We start from the raw sequence: 18358 nt of genomic DNA, 5'->3' as shown, positions 1-18358 counted from the left end.
GCAATATACTAGCTGCCGCTAAACATGAACAGCCGCACACACACCAAGTTCCGCTGCACCCAGCACCGCCCAGCCTTTCATCAATCGATGTACCTCGGTGAATGGAATCTAAAATGTCGTTAAAATCTAATTGTTTTGTGAATGTGTCATTTCCCGATTAGCTGAAAGCACAGCCTGCTTCAATTGAATATGAACATTTAAAAATTAAGACGGCGCTTCCTCTCAGCTTCCGCAGTATGCACGGCAGGGACAGCGGTCGGGTGGCTGCACGTTATAATTAATAGCGTTATGCAGGCCTGGGAATCTCAACCGATAGATGCAATGCAGCACAGGACAGTATGTGGTGGTGTTCCTTCCTAACCCTCAGTAATATTCGGAGCTTTTAAACTGGATAGGGACGCCCTTCTCAACGTGTCAACACTGCAGATGATGAAACAGTTGGAACAGCTATAAAATGAGACTTGGAGGCTGACAGAACGTTTCCCAATATGTTGTGATAGGAGAACACTTCATTTGTGTTGTTGATATTACAGAAGTGTTTGTTTTATTATAAAGTCACCCATCCTATTCTTAGTCTTCTTAGTCATTTTAAAAGTACTATCTCTGGTGGTTGGTGACCATTGCTACAATATGCATGCACATTATTTATTAGAAAGTAATAATGCTGAGCAATGTATGGGTTATTTCTGGGCAAATTACGGAACACAAATTGGCTGCAAGTCAGATAAGACAAAAATACGTTCATGAGTGAGTCATCATTTGAGGCGGAACCACTTAATTCTTGACATAAAGAGCAAACTAACATTTCAGCACAAACTATTTGTAATGTAAAGCTTTGAAATCCATATAAATGCACCAAAATATGGACTATAGTTAGTGCATTAACTAACTATGGTGGTGAACAAGAAGAGTTTAGTTTTGGGGGTGTGGCTATGGGTGGGAAGTGACCAAAATGGTCTCTCCTCCCTGGAGAGACCCACGAGCGGGCAAATCAGCTATCTGAGAGAAGTTTAGAAATGCGCATTATCCCATGCGATTTCTGATCCCAACCAAAAACAGTGGCCTCACTCTTGAATTGGTAATAATGGATAGACGCAAAGCAACAGTTTTCTAACACTTTGTAGTGGCTTCAAAGCATTATTAACAATAAGTACTGCAAACCTTTGCAATAGCAGAAGTGAAGCTACTGGTTCACAGACCCCACTTCAGGTGACTGATACCTTTTCCCCGTAACAACACAGCAAATGCACGATGCCAATGCCAACAGTGACTGCCTGTCCCAAACGGCAGTATATACAGTAAACAGCTGTAGGATTGGGTGTATACAGTAATCGGCTGTAGGATTGGGTGTATACAGTAATCAGCTGTAGGATTGGGTGTATACAGTAATCAGCTGTAGGATTGGGTGTATACAGTAATCAGCTGTAGGTTTGGGTGTATACAGTAATCAGCTGCAGGATTGTGTGTATACAGTAATCAGCTGTAGGATTGTGTGTATACAGTAATCAGCTGTAGGTTTGGGTGTATACAGTAATCAGCTGTAGGATTGGGTGTATACAGTAATCAGCTGTAGGATTGGGTATATACAGTAATCAGCTGTAGGATTGGGTGTATACAGTAATCAGCTGTAGGATTGGGTGTATACAGTAATCAGATGGGTTTTTAACTCAGAAGGTTTGTCCTAGTCCCATCATACAGGCGAATCCCATCTGACCGATTGTACACTAAGTGGGGGGGAAAAAATTGCAGCTGACAGCACGTGCTTTGGACAAAACGTGCGCTTGTTAGCGTTCTCGTAAAATCTTGGAGGATGATGCAGTGGCAGGTCTGATACATATAGCTGGGCATAGTTTGACTTAGAAAGGTTTAGGCGTTTTCTCTAGTACCATGCTGAAAGCGATTTCCATGTAGAGCGGCAGATTGGTGTGATCTTCTGCGGGAGGCCTTTCTCTTACAGGGAGGCCTGGTGAGGCTGACATCCTGCCTGGAGCAACCCGCTGTGTGTGTCCTATCAGGCTCTGCTGAATATTTAATACGCTTCATTTAGAACACAGCCATAATGACTGCACTTGGACAAACAAGCTCCATATAGTTTACCTATAGTTTTTCCTGCACAAGGAAACACACTTCCAGATTACATTACGTTTACATTACTGGCATTTGGCAGACGCTCTTATCCAGAGGGACATGCAGTTGATTAGACTAAGCAGGAGACAATCCTCCCCTGGAGCAATGCAGTGTTAAGGACCTTGCTCAACGGCCCAACGGCTGTGCGGATCCTATTGTGGCTACACCGGGCTACACTGGGATTAGAACCACCAACCTTGCGTGTCCCAGTCGTTTACCTTAACCACTACGCTACAGGCCGCCCCAGATTGTGGAAACCTGAGCAGGCCACCATGCTGTATTCTGGTAATTCCTGAAAACTTCCGGAAATGTCTTCTTCTCCTGTTTTTGACCAGAGATTGAGCACAGGGCTCTGACACACCAGGAAGGTTTTTCCACATTGCCCAGGCCACATGTCATGTAACATTGACCCCTGAGATGAGCTCATAATCTCTGTGGAGGGACTGATGTAAGAGTTGCCGTTGCTGTTGAATAACTTTTAGTTCTTTCTCTGTGGGTGACCTAAAACGCGTTCTGAAGAAAATGGAGTACAGTGCTCAGTCAGTGGCAGTCAGTGGTGCTCTCCTGCTAAATAATGCATCAGCCAGGCCATAATGCTTGAGTAATATGCTGCCTCTACGTGTTTCACTCACCTGAATGGGTAGAGCATTCAACATCAAGTGAACACTTGTGCATTCCCATTTCAAACAGGGGGAGGTCCCTTATAAAAGTTTACTCCCCCAATCTTTTTTTTTTCTCTCAAAACAAAAGTAAAATGGGTGCCTCTGTTGATTTCTACATACAGTGCTTTGCTGCACTACTGCGTCCTACATATGAGGATAGTACCGATGGCACCAGACTGAGTACTGGAATGTTCTCTGAAGACAATGTAGCTCATCAAATTTTCATGAGAAAAACATTTAACAAAATGCATCTTGGGAAGCAGCAGTTACTCCGCCCCCCTGGTGAAATCACTCCACTCATTCCTCCTGGTACACACACTAGATCTTTACTAATAAATTACAGCCTTCTCAAGTTCATGCTTTCAGGATTCATTCCCAGTTTTTTATTTTACACACACTCAGTGTTCAAACATGTGCAGTCTTTAAGGTGTTAATCATTCACTATTTCAATATTTAATATTTTCACATTTCTCTAAACATTTAAGTTTTACTGTGATAATTAATTTGACCATTTCCTCAAAATTTGGCTAAACCTTATACTTACAAAATCCTTTGTTTGGGACACCATTAATAAGAAAGAGAGCGCTGGTCTCAGTAATTACAAAGGGCCTGGTAGGCTATATGTATATGCTCTAATAGAATGGACTCCTTTGTTTAGGACAGTTTTCTGAAGCTACAATTATTTGTTAAAAACCGATGTGGCACACTTCTACGAGCCCTCCGTACAAAAAAAGTGTGAGAAATGTATGATACTGTAAGAATATGAAAATGCTTCCATATGACCCTAAACACCCTGTTAAAGCAACAAAGCAGTTTTTCAAAGCCAAAACCAGGAACACTGGCCAAGTCAGTCACTCGATCAGTCACCCGATCAATCCAACTGGGATTCATAAGCTGCTGAAAACACGTGAAAAGGCAACTAGCCCCCCAAAACCCCAAAACAAGCAGGAGCTGAAGATTACTGCAGTCCAGGTCTGGCAGAGTATCACTCAGCATCTGGCGATGTCTGAGTCGCAGAATTCAAGCAGTCATTAAATGCAAGGGATATGCAACAAAGTACTAAACATTTCATTGACATAACATTAATACTGCGTGTCCCAAATGGTATCCCCCTGAAATGGGGGGATGTGTATAATAATCGATGAGCTGGAAACAAGAATGAGAAGAATTGACAAGTCTCCGTGCCGACAGACCTTATTTCTGTGCTCCCTTCATCCTCTCTGCTACTCACACACATTTTTAAATAGTTTTGTCTCATCTGCTAATGCAACCATTTTGCAACTAACATCCCATGACGTAGCCCGTAGCGCTATTGAACAATTTACTTGTTTCATTATCGGTTTCCCCAGTTTCAATGTTCAATCAAAAACGGTGAAATCTCCCAGCAGATGAAGAACATAAAGAAAAGACATAACATCTTGCAGTGCATAATCTGAAAAACAAATGACCAGAACCGCATTAACACCTGCATCTTAATTGCGAAATTGTGTTTACATCATTGTTTCTTCCCCTTCAAACAACTCCATTAAGTCTTCCTGTGTGAAGATCTGGAGTACTAAAATAGCAATATGCATGTTTTTAACATCATGCTGTTAGCTTCATGATATACAGTCATTTGTTTGTGTGCTATAACCAGTATGGTGCATAAAAATCTGCACACAAAGCTGCACCAAAAACCAAAGAAAAAACTAACAAAATTAACAGGTTTTGAAGGACTGCTATCTTGTGAAAAATAAAACACACACACTTCCTTGAATTTGTTTTCAAAGATAAGGTCAAATAGAAAGTGTAGAGGACCTTACTCTTAAACAATGCAGCCAATCAATTTGCAAGCACACATTTTCCTTATATGGACAGATATTACAGCAAGTCAACCTCCTGTCATTATCATATATCGCCATTTTGTCTAATTAATTCCACATACATTTTCAGCTTCTCATTGTAGTTAATGGCTTAAAAGGTTACTTTTAACCCTCCTATGATGTTTGGGGTCAGTTTCACCAGATTCAGTGTTTGACTCCTCTGAAAAACCAGTTAACCTCTTTTTCATCTTCATACAGTATGATTTTCGTTATGAAATGTTATGCAATAACCATACTGGTATGTTAAGTCCTGTAACAGCTTTGCATACAAATGTGTTCTGTGGGTTTTTTTTGACCCTCTCTAACTGTGTAAAATGTCAGAAAATATACAATTTATCTCAGATTTCTTTGTAGATGATTCTGGTGGCACTTTCCCATCCAGGTGCCAAACTTTCACTTACTGCAACTTAGGCTCTAAAATGAGATGTTTCTCACAGATTTTTCATATTTATGGATAAAACAATAATAAAATAATAATAATTGTGTGTTTATTTAAACTGTTGGGCTCAATTAGACCCCAAACATAAAAGCAGTCATAAAATCTTAATATAATAGGAGGGTTAAATGAATGGATGTGTTTTACAGGTAAGCTGAACATGGTGCCTCCTAAACATGTATTATCCAGTATTATATCTATATATAATAGCATGTGTTTCACTGACTGTAAAATGACCAAGGGATTAGTTCATTTTAATTATGTTTCAGTCTGGGAGCAGTACTGTAACTGTTCTGATTAATCAATCCTTATATTTTGGGTTTCAGTGTAGCTGGCAAGACGACAGAACATTTATGCACAGCCTCTAATTAATTGCTTCACTATGTAATATGCCACCTAGTTTATACCTCTCTGGCTAACATCTATGAAAATTGATGTCTTATTAATTCCTGAACAAGGGACCATAACTCACTGCTTTGGGGGGGAAAAGGGCTATTTTAATATATTGATCCCGTTTCCCGGGCTCTTATAAAAAGCAGGCGTTTTTAGCCGAATGCTTTATTGCCCAGCGTGCCAGACGGTCACGTTAATGCGGAAGGTGCCGGAACTCTCCACTGGCTGTATTCAGTTCCCCCGGGACGTGCCCTTCGGCCTCTCACACGTCCACACGGGACAGTGCTGGACAGAGGCGAGGGCAGACTCAAAATCAGCGGATTTCCTCCCAATCGATGCACAAGCCCCCCCCTGCTCCCACCCCATTAGTGAGCAGCTGTAGAGCTGAGGTGGGAGTGGGCCGCAGCACTGCAGACATCTCTCCCCCCTGACAAAATTATCATTGTCATTTTTGCAGATAAGGATCTTGTAGAATCTTTGGAATAATAGTGACGTTCTATAAAAAGATATTACAGTATGTTCTCGGCTGTCTGGCAGGTACCTGTAGCCAGAGTCCAAATGCAAAGCACAAGGCATCTTGTCATGAAGCCCATTAACCTCCATCAGTGATGTATTCCCTTCTGTTCAGTACCCACGGTGCTCCTACGGACTCGAGAGAAGGCACATTACTAACCACTGCTTCATCAGTGGTCATCATAGCCCATATGAAAGAGGCTGCTCTTCACAAATCCAGTGAAAGAAAACCAAGTTGGATTATAGATGGAACGTGGACCACCCAACCCTCCCCCCCCCCACCTGCTAACAAAGGGCTGGTCTTTTGTTAATAGGCCTACAGGCAAGGATATTATAATATAATTAAGTCACAGACTGAATCCCTAATTAAGATATGCTCTTGTCCTCCAGCAAAGCAGTAAACTGAGCTCTCTTGCTTTCTCACTTTAATTAGTACAACCCAAAACAAGGAGAGTAACTGTTTATTATGATTAAATAAAAACACACGGCACAGTGGCCAAACTGCAAAGCAGGTAATGTCACTACCCACAAGGCCAAAGGGCACCTGCCCAGCCCACTTGAGCAGCAATGAGTTATACACTCCTTTTTCCAGGGCAATCCGCATAATACACGCTCCTTTTTCAAGGGTGATTAGCATTCTGCCCATTGGTACACATAGCTTTCATATAAATAGCTATTTGCAAACACCTTCATTACTTTACGTTACTTTACATTTTTCAATATACTAAATTAGGATAAATATTGCTGAACATACAATATTTATCTAGACACGCTACCATTTATCTGAAGAAACCCTTATTAACCTCCCTTTTCCTAATCTACCAATCCATCCCCACTCACCCAAGGTGGCTTGTAGCGGTGTAATTAAGAGTCATAATGGCTTAGCTGTGTAAAATAAAATACACAGTAAAACGCAAAATATTCTCTCTAAAATCTATTCTGATTCAACAAGAATACACATAGTAACTGTTGAACACTGAGTTGAGAATTTTTCTGAGCTTTGTTTGGATCAGACCTGGATGGCACAGCGGTACCACTGAGCAGGGCTAATTTTAACTTTATGTCCCTAGAAAGACCCAGTCATACGGGTATCTGACACAAACATGGGCGGGTGGCTCCATCCAAAGACCAATTCACCATGCCACGTTATGATAAGCAAGCAACATGCGTCTGCCTGGCCTTGAATCCCTTCCCCCTTGTTTGTCTGCCGCTTGCTAAATGTGACCACCATCATTTACCTACAGCAGGACATTATCTTAAATAATAAATACAAACACCAGAGACGCTGCTTTGTCCTGCCACTGCAGACAGAGGCTAATTCCGCTGATTACGTCCCAGTGAAAAGCTATCATCAATCCTGCCTGTTGACGTAATGACATTTCAGCGACCCGCGTGGTAACATGTTGGCATTTGGCCGCACCAGACCCTGGCATGAGCGTGGAATCCTAATGAGGCCCACGGCCCCTGCGTCCGGGAGGGGCAGTCATGGGGTACAATATCAGCAAACAGAAAAGGGACACAGCTCACCATTGGCAGGCAAAGGAAGGCACGGACCTTCGACTGAAACGTGCACGGGACTGTCCTCGCGCGAGTGCGATTTCGCGCGAATCATCCGCCATTCGACCCCTCCGCTCACAGGTATAACCTCCCCTCCTTTCTTAAGAACATTGCTTTCATCACCGTTCTACTGTGTACGCACAGTTGTCAGAATGTCTGCATTATACTTTTTTGAAAAACCAACGAGTCCAGCCGGTATTTACTGTGGTGAAGCAAGTACATCTTACAAGAATGTAATCCCTTGCCTTGCCTGAGATCTGAACCCACAGCTTTCTAGATATCGGATATAGGATATCACCTGTGAACACTTTTTGTTCATGTGAGTGTTCAGGTTCCTCTGTCGCTCTAATAAGACTGAAGTTTTTGACCCTGGTTTTTCTGGATGTTCCACTATTGCACTCTGCTGGCTATAAGAAAGCATTGCAGACGGCTTTATTCCATGAACTATCAGTGAGGAGGACGATAAGATAATATCAAATTCCAATTACTGAAATCCATTTTGTTTGATTAAAAAAAAAATAATGATGTATTTTTATAAAAAGTTCAATAACAAATAATGTTATTACATTTTTAAATTAAAAAATTTAAATAACTTTAAGTTATACTTTTGACTTTGCAGAATTCTCAATGTTCACATTTGTTCCTGTTAAACTGTTGATCATTTTTTATTACTTACAATAATTTACCTCCCAACTGAACATTTTTATTTACTGTGCTGGTCAAATTGCAAAGCATACCACATCAACAACAACTTCTTACCTTTTTTAACCAGGTCCCCCTTCACTATGGATTCACTGCAAAGCCAATGCCAGTACCACAACTTTCACCTCATGTGGAAAATGTCATATTACAGTTAAAGAAACACAATAAATTGAATTCCGAGAGTATCTGTATTTCTGATTTACATACAGCAGCAGCGGCACAACACTGATGTAATTGTCACTGTTTAACACATGGACTATTCATCTGCAGACAGGTGGCTAAAACAGAACCACAGACAGACAGGGGGCTGAAACAGAACCACAGACAGACAGGTGGGTGAAACAGAACCACAGACAGGTGGCTAAAACAGAACCACAGACAGACAGGGGGCTGAAACAGAACCACAGACAGACAGGGGGCTGAAACAGAACCACAGACAGACAGGGGGCTGAAACAGAACCACAGACAGGTGGGTGAAACAGAACCACAGACAGGTGGCTGAAACAGCACCACAGACAGGTGGCTGAAACAGAACCACTGACAGACAGGTGCAAGAAACAGCACCACTGACAGACAGGTGGCTGAAACAGAACCACAGACAGGTGGCTGAAACAGAACCACAGACAGACAGGTGGCTGAAACAGCACCACTGACAGACAGGTGGCTGAAACAGAACCACAGACAGACAAGTGGCTGAAACAGAACCACAGACATGTGGCTGAAACAGAACCACAGACAGGTGGGTGAAACAGAACCACAGACAGACAGGTGGGTGAAACAACACCACAGCCCCAGGCCTGTGACCCCCAGGCCTCCTGTCTCAGGACTTCATGGATCTACAGAGAGTACAGCCGTCCATCAAAAGCTGCTGTATTTGTGTTGCGGGACACGGGCAAAGACCAGAGACACGTAAACGATGCACTCAAACGCAATACTCCGGCCTCCAGACCCGAACATTTAACGTGATTTACGTTATTGCGCGTACGCGGGTCTGCAGTTACAGTAACGAGGCAGGAAGGTTTTCTGTTTTCTCCGTCTCCACAGATGAGTTCATTCTGCTACAGTATATGCTGCTTGTAAATCTGAGTAAAAGCAGTGCAGGTCTACGCCTGTCTTATCTTGTCAATGGAGCAGTAGCATGAGAGAAGGCAGGTACCCTGACACATCACAGACAAGAGGAGCTAATGAGAAACTGGCCCATATTTACCCTGTAACCGCACACCGTTTGTAAAAAAATAGCAGCAATCTCTCCTAAGAACACCTGATGGCAAACAGTGATGCCAGCATAGACTACTGAGGGTGAGGCATCCCACAGAGACGACATCACCGCCTGAACGTACAAGGGCAGATATATGATTCATGTGCCAATCACTTCTGACCATTAATACAACAAGTTACTGTCGGAGTGTACGCTACATAATATTTCAGTTTATACAAGTGATGTGGAAAGTAGCAAATCACACAAACATTGCTCCGAAATGGTAATCTTGCACCGTATTTTTCCCATAATTATCAGAAATAAAAAATTAACGTTTTTTTATCATGGTCAATGAGAGGTTTTATGTGAAAAAAATCTTATCTGATTAAATAAAAAGAAAAGAGAAAAGAAAAGAGAAAAGATGGATGTGCATTTATAGAAGTCTTTTTGAGCACAATAAAGGAAAATCCCAGTATCTTTCAGTATTTTCACTACCAGATTGTTGCTAATAGCTCTCCCAAACTCATATTATTTTCTGGCTTGTAAGTCTAGGCATATACAGTAGTGTACCATAGGGTGTAATGTACCAAGGCATCTATCAAATGACATTATGTTCATGGAATGCCAGTCGTGATGATTTGTAATCACTTTATTGCATAAAGACTCATTACAAATATATGGGTCACTGCTGTGGACTGCAAGCCTTCAAGAAGCTAACAAGCTGTTTAAATACAGTAGAGTTAATCATGATTTGTACCGCATTAAGCTACATTGATTTGCTTCGATATGAAACTAGTTTCTAAATTAAACATGCATCTTTTAAATTATGAACAAATAGCATGAAAGCTGTGTGTTGGCACATTTCAGTATTAGCTTGGATAGCGACTGTAGAACTAGTAGCCCTTGAACTAGTAAACTAGGATTTATTGGAAGGCTACCAGAAGGGCCTTTGGAATTTGTTTTTCTAGTCTTTGGTTTTTCTTAGAAAACCCACTTCAAATGGGTAATAAACAAACTCGCATATTAAGCTATACCGTCTCATTTGTGCAAAATAGAGCCACGCACTGCACTGTCACCCAGGTGAAGGGTTTTGTTTTTGTTACATCTGTGACACAGAAGTAGGTAAAAACGTACTTCTACGTGAAGCCCCATCTCTGCCCCTTATTGATCAATGGGTAAGTGGCCCATTATGTATTCCAACAAATCATGCGACTGCACCAATTACCCTGCTCATTTTAAACTGCCTGTGGTGCAGTTGTGTTTTTTTTTCTATTGAGATTAGTTCTGTTAGAAATCAGATCAAATTTTTAGTCCTTCCTTGTTCCATTCCAGTCCAATTTTCTGTATTGTTCTTTATTGCTATATTTGGCACTTCGGTAGTTTTTAATAATTTGCGGCACTACGAGAGGCGGTTCCCTCTCTAATTTGGAATGTCCATTTATGCTCCCAACCATGTTCATGTAGCAGCCCCCATTGGACAGAACACGCCGGGACCAGACCTCAGTGCAGACCTAGGGCTTTCCTTCGCAACATGTGCCCAGCCACCTTTTTCTCCCTACGCACCATCAGTGAACTCGCACCCCGGGGAATGGAAGGAGGACCAGTCCATATGCAGGTTCATGCAGACCACGTGTAGCCATACTGGGTTTGCCCATACCAAGCACGGGTTGCCAGACGAACTCCAGTCAACTAAAGGCAATTGCACTAGCATGATCCAGGCTCGAACCCAGACCGCAGGTCTCATCCATGTACCACAGTGTGTCTATGTGCCTATTTCTAACAGCTTATTTTCACGTCCTTGCTTACTTTCCTTACGTGCTTTCATCGCTCCTAACTCAAGATTGTGGAATCAGATTGTGCCAAATAAAATACACTGAGTTTTATACACCATTTATCCTCAAGTTCCGGCAGAGAAAAGTAAAAGATCCTACATACAGGAGGCATCTATCCCCTGCCTTGTATCAACAGACACACTCTCTTCTATATTTCTTCTCATGTATGCCTTGCCTTGGACCGGGTGGCTTCTCGTATCATAAAAGCTATTGGAGATTATGGTCATCGGGAAGGGGTGGAAGGCCTGGATGATATTGTTTTGTGTCATGCATCTTGATTTATGATTTCCAGCCCATTTATGCACAGTCTTGCTCATATGAAGAATAAATAACGGATCACAGCGAGGGTAATAAAATATCCAGGGAAGATGACTGTCTTCTTGGCAAAGGGGGGGGAGTCATGGATCATGTTGAGCCGAGACACTTCCTGTTAATACCACGTGATTTCCTGTCACATTCATCCACAGATTTGCATCGTTCTTTCTCTGTTCTGGAAAATGTCATTTTATTTTTACACACATTCTCCTGCACTGTAGCCACGGATGCCAAGCCTGACCGGAGTGAATGTTTACACAAATGTTCAAAAGAAAAGCGCAAAAGACGGAGGCCAGTCGCCGAATCTTGACTTGCGGTATGAACTGAACCACTGGTATTTTAATTGCTGGTTGGCAAAAGGCAAACCCATTCCACACTGGGCAATTTCCAGGTTGCTTTAGCAGGAATAGTTTCCAGAGCGGGCTTCTTGGTGGAGCTTCCAGTTCACTGTAACGTATAGGCATGTGTGTTTCGGACATAAATTGAAACAGATGTGGAGAGGAATAAAAGTTTATCTATGCCTGTAATCAAGCGAAGGTTTCTGTTATTTGTTTTTATTTAGTCCCTTTTTCCACTGCAAATTAGCCTCGTGCATTCATTGTGTGGACTGCACAGCTGTGAATGATTATGGAGAAAAAAATGCTTCAGAAAATTCTGTGATTCAGTGCAAAATAGCACACAACCAACCATTCAAAAGAGGCTATTTAAGAGGCTGTTGTACAGAGATTGTTCTCTTCAAAGTGCCAAGAGATATCTTTATAGAACTAAAAAAGCATCTCATTACATTAATATAGCCTACATGAACTCCCCTTACCACACACACACACACATGCACACATGCACTTACACACAAATACACATAACAGTATATGCACAAATGCAAACACTTTTGATGGAAAATATCATGTGCAGACATGCAGATATTGTAGACATGTTGCAAGATTTGTCAAGTCCTTAAACCTTAAAATCCTTTTTAGGGAATATCTGCATTTAGGTATAGTGATTTTTCCCTACTTAAATTTCCCGTAAGTATGTTTGAAAGGTGTAGTGTTCACTGACACATTTTACAGGTAACATAAGGACATCAATCTGATGTCATTCTGTTTTAAATTCAAACTAATGGGCCTGCTTCACAAACCCTCTTACTGTAAACATCTGATACTGAGACCTCCAGGTGACCTCTGTAACCCTGCACCGATTGGCCCTGCATTCCATAGCACTGACGCACTTATTGACTGAGCGCTAGAAACCCTGTTTATTTGCCCAAAAGTTGTCTCTCATTAAGATTACTTTTTTGGTCAAATTTCCTCAACCGAAGGAACATGAGTCTGACCATTGAAGTTGCTGTTGCCGCACATCTACAATGTGATTATTTGAATTGTGAAAGAGGAGGTGGCATCATGACCCAGCCTAAATATAGATCAGCTGGAGTCTGGTGCTGGATGCGTAAGACATGGGAGAGGAGCTGGAGACCAAAGGCTAGAGAGGAACAGGAACGTGTGGAGTGTTTCCCACAGAACAGATACAGTCTGTGTTGCTCTTTGAAATGCCTGGCAGCTTCTCTGGTTTGTATTTTTGGCAGTGGGACACCTCTGGGCCCGCGGGAAAGAGATTTCTGTACATGTTGTTGAATGGTGTCTGCAAGATTTTTGGAAGAAGGCTTCAGAGATGACCCTTGGGCCTACTACTTTCTGAATCCAGGGACAAGAAGATTAGATTTGTAGTTTTAGAGAGTGGAATCAACAGTAAGAATCAAATGTTTCTGGGATTCATGTAAAGAACCCTATCTGACTTGCATCAACCCCGAAACAAAGCAAAAAGACCGGAAAACTCTGTGAATCAAAAAGCAATCTTTGGCAGTCAACAGTGATCTGATCATAAAAACCCATAGACCTGCTTCCCTGAGGTCATTTTCTCACAGATTCAGTATTAAACAGACCATGTGATGTCTTATCAATTGAATCTTAACTGTGTGCCTAGGGATGTGGTAGTTCTAACTTCTGTAATATGAGGCTGGGAGATCCGTTATGCCCTGCTGAACTGAGTTAACCAATCTGGTATTGCTGCTGCATGGTCTAGCACATATGCCTCTATGAATCACATCTGAGGAGTTACAAAGCCTTCAGTCAATCCTGGTTAACATAACAAGCAGAGGGAGACCCCAACCTGCAGTCATGCACACATGCATGATGTGAAACACAAATAGGCAGAAACCTACTGTACATTATTACACAGGTATACAGACATAGGCTCAAAAGACAATTTTACCCACAAGCATTCACATGAACACAACACATGCAGACACACGGTATGTCCATATACATCTCTTGTTTGTTTTTTTTTTGGTTTGAACACGTAGCACTTTTTCAGCACTGTTAAACATCTAGAGATCAGAGCAACACTTCAAGCACCATCTAAAGTTCCTTGACAATTCAGCTTTTGGCAGCTCATGTTAACAGTACATCTGTACACACATGAAGTGTCCAACATATTGCTACAGTACACCCAGTAAGCTAGACAATAAGACCATCTGCATAACACCGATTAGTCCCGTTATGTTGGTGTGAAGGCTAATAATTTACATCTAATGCTGTGAAAAGATTAGTCATTTTTTTTGCAGAAGCATTCGGTTTGATTTTCTCAACTTTGTTTGATGTGGGAAATGTAAAATCCTTTTGGCCATGGTTTTAGTTGCAGATTTATAACAGGAAGAGTGGTGAGAAGAGAAGAGTGAGCCAAACCCCTGGAGAAACTCTATCTGCTTTAGTTCTAGCCCATGTTGAGACTACACTATATGGCTTGAAAGCTTATGACTTGCGCAATTTAATAACTTTTTTAAACAATACTGTTCATTTGGAACACGCTTTCCCCCAAAACGGAAAAGCCTGGCCAACCTTTCGATTTAATAAAAAAAGTTTAAAGACGTAACCCACCAAGACGCTGGAGACCATTTCCGAAAACATGGCTAAAAACCTGTGTGTGGTACTTGATTCTATATGTAGATGTGAAAGTATATGTCTAAAATGTGTTTGTGTATAAAAGCACATGTGCTTAGGCCTCCAAGTAGCAAAGTGACTGAGTAGTACATCTGAAAGCCTTCACAAGTACAATGGAGAATTTTATTATCTACAGGTTATAGATCTCTGTGCAACTTCACTGGTCATAATTTGCCATGTTTTCATTCATTCATTCATTATCCTAAGCCGCTTATCCTGAACAGGGTCGCAGGGGGGCTGGAGCCTATCCCAGCATACATTGGGCGAAAGGCAGGAATACACCCTGGACAGGTCGCCAGTCCATCGCAGGGCACACACACCATTCACTCACACGCTCATACCTACGGGCAATTTAGACTCTCCAATCAGCCTAACCTGCATGTCTTTGGACTGTGGGAAGAAACCGGAGTACCTGGAGGAAACCCACGCAGACACGGGGAGAACATGCAAACTCCGCACAGAGAGGCCCTGGCCGACCGGGATTCGAACCCAGGACCTCCTTGCTGTGAGGCGGCAGTGCTACCCACTGCACCATCCGTGCCGCCTTGCCATGTTTTTAATTTACATATTTTACTTTAGCCAGAATTACTCTCGCAGACTACAATACAGATACACCACATTATCATGCAACCAGGCATAATTTGCAACCTGTCTGTGGTTAATATAAATGAGAATAATAGTCTAAGCCAGGGGTCGGCAACCCTGGTCCTGGAGAGCCGCAGGGTGTGCTGGCTTTCGTTGTTGCTTGGCATTGATTGATCAATGAAAGCCGTTGATTACACAGTTAACTCACCTCACCTGGTTTCTTGGGTCTGAGTCGCTTGCTTATTTTAAGGTGGAGACGAAAGCCAGCGCACCCTGCGGCTCTCCAGGACCAGGGTTGCCGACCCCTGGTCTAAGCGATCAAGCTTTGTAAATCTGTAACCTATATCATCATCACTGCCACAGTAAGACCTGTACTTACATTTGAAAGTGTGACACACACAACAGTAAGCCCAGTCCAGTACATTTAACATGTAACAGTTACACACCCATAAAACTCTAACACTTCTCAGATATTCAGTAAACCATCACACATCTCGATTAATGCATCTAAATGCTTCAGAAAGACACTATCCAACCAAATATATTGAATATTGAATATGACATGGAAAAATAGTTGTACCATGCCTTTCGTATTCCTGTAGGCAGCAGTGTGACATAACATTTAGGGAACTGCCTCCCAGATTTGGCACCACTGCTATACCCTTGAGCAAACCCATATGGAAATTTCATATCTCTATTCATTTGTATGTCGTTCTTGATTTTATATAGGGACACATTACTTGTATGTTACAAAATACACTGGGCTCTCTAAAAATGGGCTATAGAAAGTTAGCCGTCGGATCGTGTGTAATTATCTGCCTTGTTCTGAAAATAGTTGATGTACGGAAACGCAATACTTCCATCTAGTGGATAAAATCGGGTATTGGCTCACAGGAATTTCTGATGAGGGACTGTATTGAATGGTACTGGAAGTGGATGGCTGTATAGAACGTTAACCTAAAACATCAAGCCGAATAAATTCAGGTGCATTAATTAAGTTAATCATGTAACAATGCCCAACGTCTTGTCTGTTAATCTGTTATAATATTTAAATATTGGTTCTTTCCGTTTTCTTCCAATGTGGCTGCTGTGTGCGTTTGTGTGCGCGCGCGTTTGTGCGTGAAGGGGTAGTATATCATTATGATATATAATGTGTGCGCACATAATATATCACACACACACACACACACACACACACACACACACACACAGGCTCATAGCCATATATCAATGGCTTTGCTACATGCATATTAGCTGTGCATGTTGTGCCCTTCATTGTCATACTGCGCCTTTACATGTGCTTCTGCATTTGCAGCAACACGCCGGCTCGAGGTGTTATCTAGCTGAACGAGAACCCATCGAGAATGTGCGATTTTGTGGTTGCAGCCCATTCAGTGTTTTTCTGCAGCTTCGGTGTAAGTTCTGAGTACTAACTCAAAAATTGGTTCGTGTTGTGCCTGCTAAACCAGGTGGGCTCCCACCGGATAAACACAGGGTTAAAATAACGGTGGATGCATTTTAATGCACGTGATCAAACCCGTAGCGCAATGTTGTTATAGAACATAACTGTTAAATGTGGAAAGCGACATTCTTTCTTGGTAAAAAAAATAATTGCTTTGGTTTAACTGTCGCTCATACTGGATTGGACCCACAAGTTCTCACAAGACCCATAACGTATTTGGGTCAGTAGAATCTCAAGGCTTTGAGTGGCCGTAACATTCCAAGCTCTGTAAAAACATTTCATATATCCATTCTCAGGAGCGGAAAAGACTTAACATGTGGCAAACCGTTCAGTGGTTTAAAATGCGCAAAGATGACACACGAATCCAGTCCATGCGCTAAATGGAGTGAGAAGTGCAATCGGACAAAACAATACCGTTTGGCCTCACCGCTGGGCATCTCTGGACAACCAAAAACCCCGTTCCCATGAGAAGGTTTTTGTATATAAAAAAAACAAAACCTAAATAATAATAATAATAATATTATTACTAGGCTTCGAAGAATCAGTATGAAATTACACGTGTTATGTGTACACTGCATTAGTCACAATACATTTTTAAATGGGACTGTTTTTAAAAGTCTCCCATAAAGCACTAGAGATACCACAAACCGCACTCCATACCTTGTTATTTCAAAGCTGCAGCCTTTCCTCAGCAGGAGCGCTCTCTTCCTCATAATACCTGATTTCTCCCTGCCGAGGTATACATTAATATCCGAATTCATGAGTGCCGGAAAGTCAGGTACTCCGCGAAGAGAAAGCCGGCTCCGAAGCGGTCAGTTGCAAAAAGACGTACAAAGGACTGCCTGCCGTGAAAGGAAGCAGGAGAAAAATTACCACCTACTACTAAAAACGGAAAGTGAGCCGCAGACTTTCTCCTTCTGGAAAAAAAAAGAAAGAAAAAAAAAAGACCGAGCCAAACGGCTAAACGTGCTGCATAGTGGGGATGCCGTTCGCAAACTCCATCAGCCCGGAAGGTAGACAAGTCCTCTGAAAAGGACGCAGTCTGCACCTGTCCCAATCCAAATCCAAGCTTGTCAAAGAAGAAAGTAACGAGCTGCAATCGACTCCTCCACACTGCTCGTGCTGTAGACTGTTGGCGTTATACAGTACACCACTCCCTCAACCCCGCGACGCGGTGAGTCTGCGGGGTCCTAATGTCTACCGCGGCAGAGGGAAAGACTGTAAAAGCTGCGTGCGTGTGTGTGTGTGTGTGTGTGTGTGTGCTTAAATGCAAAGGTATTGGGACAGTTACCGAATTGTTGTAGCACACTGGATTCAAAATAAAACGATGAATATGAGGTTAAAGTGCAGATTGTCAGCTTTAATGTGATGGTATTTAAATCCGTATCAGGCTATCCTTGTGGGAATAACAGCCTTTTTTAAACATAGCACCCCCATCTTAGGGAAACACTGCTGGAACAAACTGGAGTAAAGGTTGAGAACAAATTAAGCATGTTTATTGTGCGTCAATAACTATGACATTGACACAGGTTACTCTATAGAACTACGCTGGTGTCCCTCAGTGCATTAAATCGAAGGCTTGAGTAAGTCTGCATACACGGGTGCATATATGATTCCGACATCTAGCCAGGCACGTTTGCTGCCCAAACACTGTTAATTCCTCCTTAAATAGTCAAACCCAAAAGGCCAAAACTGTTTGTGTTTCTCTGTTGAAATGT

The 18358-nt window shown here is 42.1% G+C and overlaps 1 protein-coding gene across 4 annotated transcripts in view; it reads right to left on the bottom strand.

The window, feature by feature from the left end:
* The window catches only part of garnl3 (GTPase activating Rap/RanGAP domain like 3), a 94188-nt gene extending 76437 nt beyond the window's left edge, over positions 1 to 17751 (bottom strand). For all 4 annotated transcript variants that reach the window (XM_061262853.1, XM_061262857.1, XM_061262855.1 and 1 more), the window contains exon 1: positions 17301 to 17751. In XM_061262853.1, coding sequence (XP_061118837.1) covers positions 17301 to 17401 — 101 coding nt within the window. In that variant the 5' untranslated portion in view covers positions 17402 to 17751. The remainder of the gene's footprint in view (positions 1 to 17300) is intronic.
* Between the last annotated feature and the right edge of the window lie 607 nt (positions 17752 to 18358).

This window comes from Conger conger, chromosome 12 (genome assembly GCF_963514075.1).
Source record: "Conger conger chromosome 12, fConCon1.1, whole genome shotgun sequence".
In the NCBI taxonomy this organism is placed as follows: Eukaryota; Metazoa; Chordata; class Actinopteri; order Anguilliformes; family Congridae; genus Conger; species Conger conger.
This window is presented reverse-complemented; position numbering and strand designations above follow the sequence as displayed.